The sequence below is a fragment of the Hypomesus nipponensis genome, chromosome 21 (genome assembly GCF_054491055.1).
Source record: "Hypomesus nipponensis isolate SF chromosome 21, ASM5449105v1, whole genome shotgun sequence".
In the NCBI taxonomy this organism is placed as follows: Eukaryota; Metazoa; Chordata; class Actinopteri; order Osmeriformes; family Osmeridae; genus Hypomesus; species Hypomesus nipponensis.
The window spans coordinates 1,697,501-1,700,000 of record NC_140381.1 but is presented as its reverse complement, the minus strand read 5'-3'; the positions used below and the strand labels follow the sequence as shown (position 1 = coordinate 1,700,000).

The 2,500-nt window shown below is 47.8% G+C and overlaps 1 protein-coding gene across 1 annotated transcript in view; it reads left to right on the top strand.

Moving 5' to 3' along the window:
• LOC146237329 (GTPase IMAP family member 4-like) overlaps positions 1-2,500 on the top strand; it is a 2,806-nt gene that overhangs the window by 290 nt on the left and 16 nt on the right. Inside the window, exon 2 of the mRNA XM_084685233.1 lies at positions 1,436-2,500. This exon is cut by the window's right edge and continues 16 nt beyond it. Within this exon, the coding sequence (XP_084541359.1) occupies positions 1,436-2,307 (872 nt within the window). The 3' untranslated portion in view covers positions 2,308-2,500. The remainder of the gene's footprint in view (positions 1-1,435) is intronic.

Genomic DNA, 2,500 nt, shown 5'->3' with positions numbered 1-2,500 from the left:
TATGATTTTTTACGTTTTAAGTGTTACTACAGCGTAGCACGTGGTCATACGATGTTCGTCAACTTAAAGATCAATTGTAAACGAAGTTTATACATGGTCACGGTCTAGGGTGACCAGAAGCATGACCATGAAAAGGGGGGTGGGAGGGGGGGGGGGGGGGCGGCAGACCAAGCATTATCCTTGTGCAGTTGCGTATTGTAGGCATGCTTAAAGCCCCTTTCCCCCTACTACTCACGTCAATGTCAATGCGACAGAACTTACAGAAGGTATGATATTGATCTTTGCTGCTCTTATGGCAAAGCGGAGTTCTGAACTCCACATAGGTTAGAAGGAGATCTTTCTTTTTGGCATCGGAAAACTTACGTGAGTGGTAAATTGTGACGGTGGGCAGGAAGGGTCAAAAAGGAGGACAAAAGGGCGAAAAGACGGACACGCAACAGCGGTCCGGACAAAAGGCTGGAAAACCGGACTGTCCGGCCGAAATCCGGACGTGTGGTCACCCTATCACGGTCAGTGGTGGATTCAGACATAGGTAACATGGGCAGCCGCCCAGTGCGCCATCTTGCCGGGAGCGTTAAAGGGCGCCTGCAACCAATGAAAAATATCTGAATGGTGAAATTTGCACGATCCGTTTTCTATCGCTCATTTGCACGTCAGTGATATAATGCCACCGTGTGGGACTGTGGGTCAGTTCACTTGGTCAGAGTGGGCGCTAGTTTGGGAGTTAGACAGGCTGCAGGTCGCCCTCTCAGAAGGTGGAAGGGATAAGTTTGCCTCAGGAATCGAAACTTAAGCCGGCAAGTTTATATATCAACCTCATCTGACTAGAACGATCACTTGTTTCGTGTGTCGAGGGGAAATATGGGCATACTCAGAACCAAATCTGCCAAATGTATTTTTACCTCTGGATTGGCTCTGTGTCAAAGCTGTTTTGGTATCAATTTTTGCTGACTACTGATGTTTGCTTGTCAGAGACCACTTGTTTAAGACTTAAAGGCAGGGTAGGCAAAGTTGTTGAGAAGCACTTTTTTCATATTTGTCAAAAGTAACTTCACGTCTTGATGACAACCAATATATCTAAAGGTTTGATGCTAATATGAAATAATTCCGACATCTGTGGGCATCACAATACTGTAATAAACACAAACAATCATTAAGTGGGACCCTGAAGAGTGATTGGACGGGCTACCTGTCTGTCTACCTACCTACCTGTGTGCACTCTGCCCCTCCACTCGATGCTCGTTACTGTAGATTTGTTGGAGTGGCTTTGAAGGGAGGAGGTGGAATATTTTGGTTTAAATATTTTGGTTTTCTACTTGCTTACCCTGCCTTTAAGAAGTCACGTTTACCCATGAGATTTTAGTGTTGTAATAGTCCCTGTTTTTCTCATAGCTGTACACTAAACAATTGCTTTTTCAAAACGGTTAATCCACAGAATCCAGTCCTGCACCATCCTGCGATCTGAGGATGGTTCTGGTGGGGAAGACAGGAGCGGGGAAGAGTGCAACAGGAAACACCATCCTGGGGAGACCAGATGCCTTTCTCGCGGAACCTTCTCCATCCTCTGTGACCATCCGTTGTTCCAAACAAACCAGTCACTACGACAACCGAACCGTCCACGTTATTGACACCCCGGGGGTCTTCGACACGACGATGATGCCAGCTCAGCTGAAGGCGGAGATAGAGGAGTGTGTGAATCTGTCCTCCCCTGGTCCTCATGTGTTCCTGCTGGTCATCAGTCTGAGAAGCAGGTTCACAGACGAAGAGAGGAACGCCACCAAGTGGATCCAGGAGAACTTTGGAGAAGAAGCTTTAAAATACACCTTGATACTTTTCACCGGGGTCGACGATCTCAAGGGAACGGCGCTTGAAGATTTCTTAAAGAAAAGCCCTGCCCTCGAGGAAGTTGTCAGGAGTTGCGAGGCGGGGTACGTTGCGTTCAACAACACGCGCGGAGAGGACCGCACGCAGGTGGCCGAGCTGTTGGAGAAAGTGGATGAGATGGTGCAGTGGAACGGAGGAGAACACTACACCCACCAGATGTACGAGGAGGTGCAGAGAAAGAGGAGGGAAGATGAGACGTGGAGGCGACGAGGGGAGATGATGCAATCTGTCGGTAACAGTCTGCTGATGGCTGCTGCTGGAGCAGCGACTGTGGGGTGTCCGCCTGTGGGAGGCGTGGCCTTGGTGGCAGAGGAGCTTACGATTGGTGCAAGGTTGGGGGCGGCGGTCATGAGTGTTGGAGGCGGGGTTTCTAAGTACCTGGGCAGCTGGATGAAGCCAAAGGCTGATAGGCAAGGTACCTAAAATATATATACTGTTGTCTTCTCATTTAAAATCAATGATTTTGCAAGGTATAATTATTCAGTTAGTTACGATTTTTCAAAAAAGCTTGCTAGATTGAATGGAAACAGTGCTGCATTGATTATCCTACATGCTCTGTACCTTTCATGCTGATCATTTAAGTACAACACAGTAGTCATAACATTCAACCGATGTT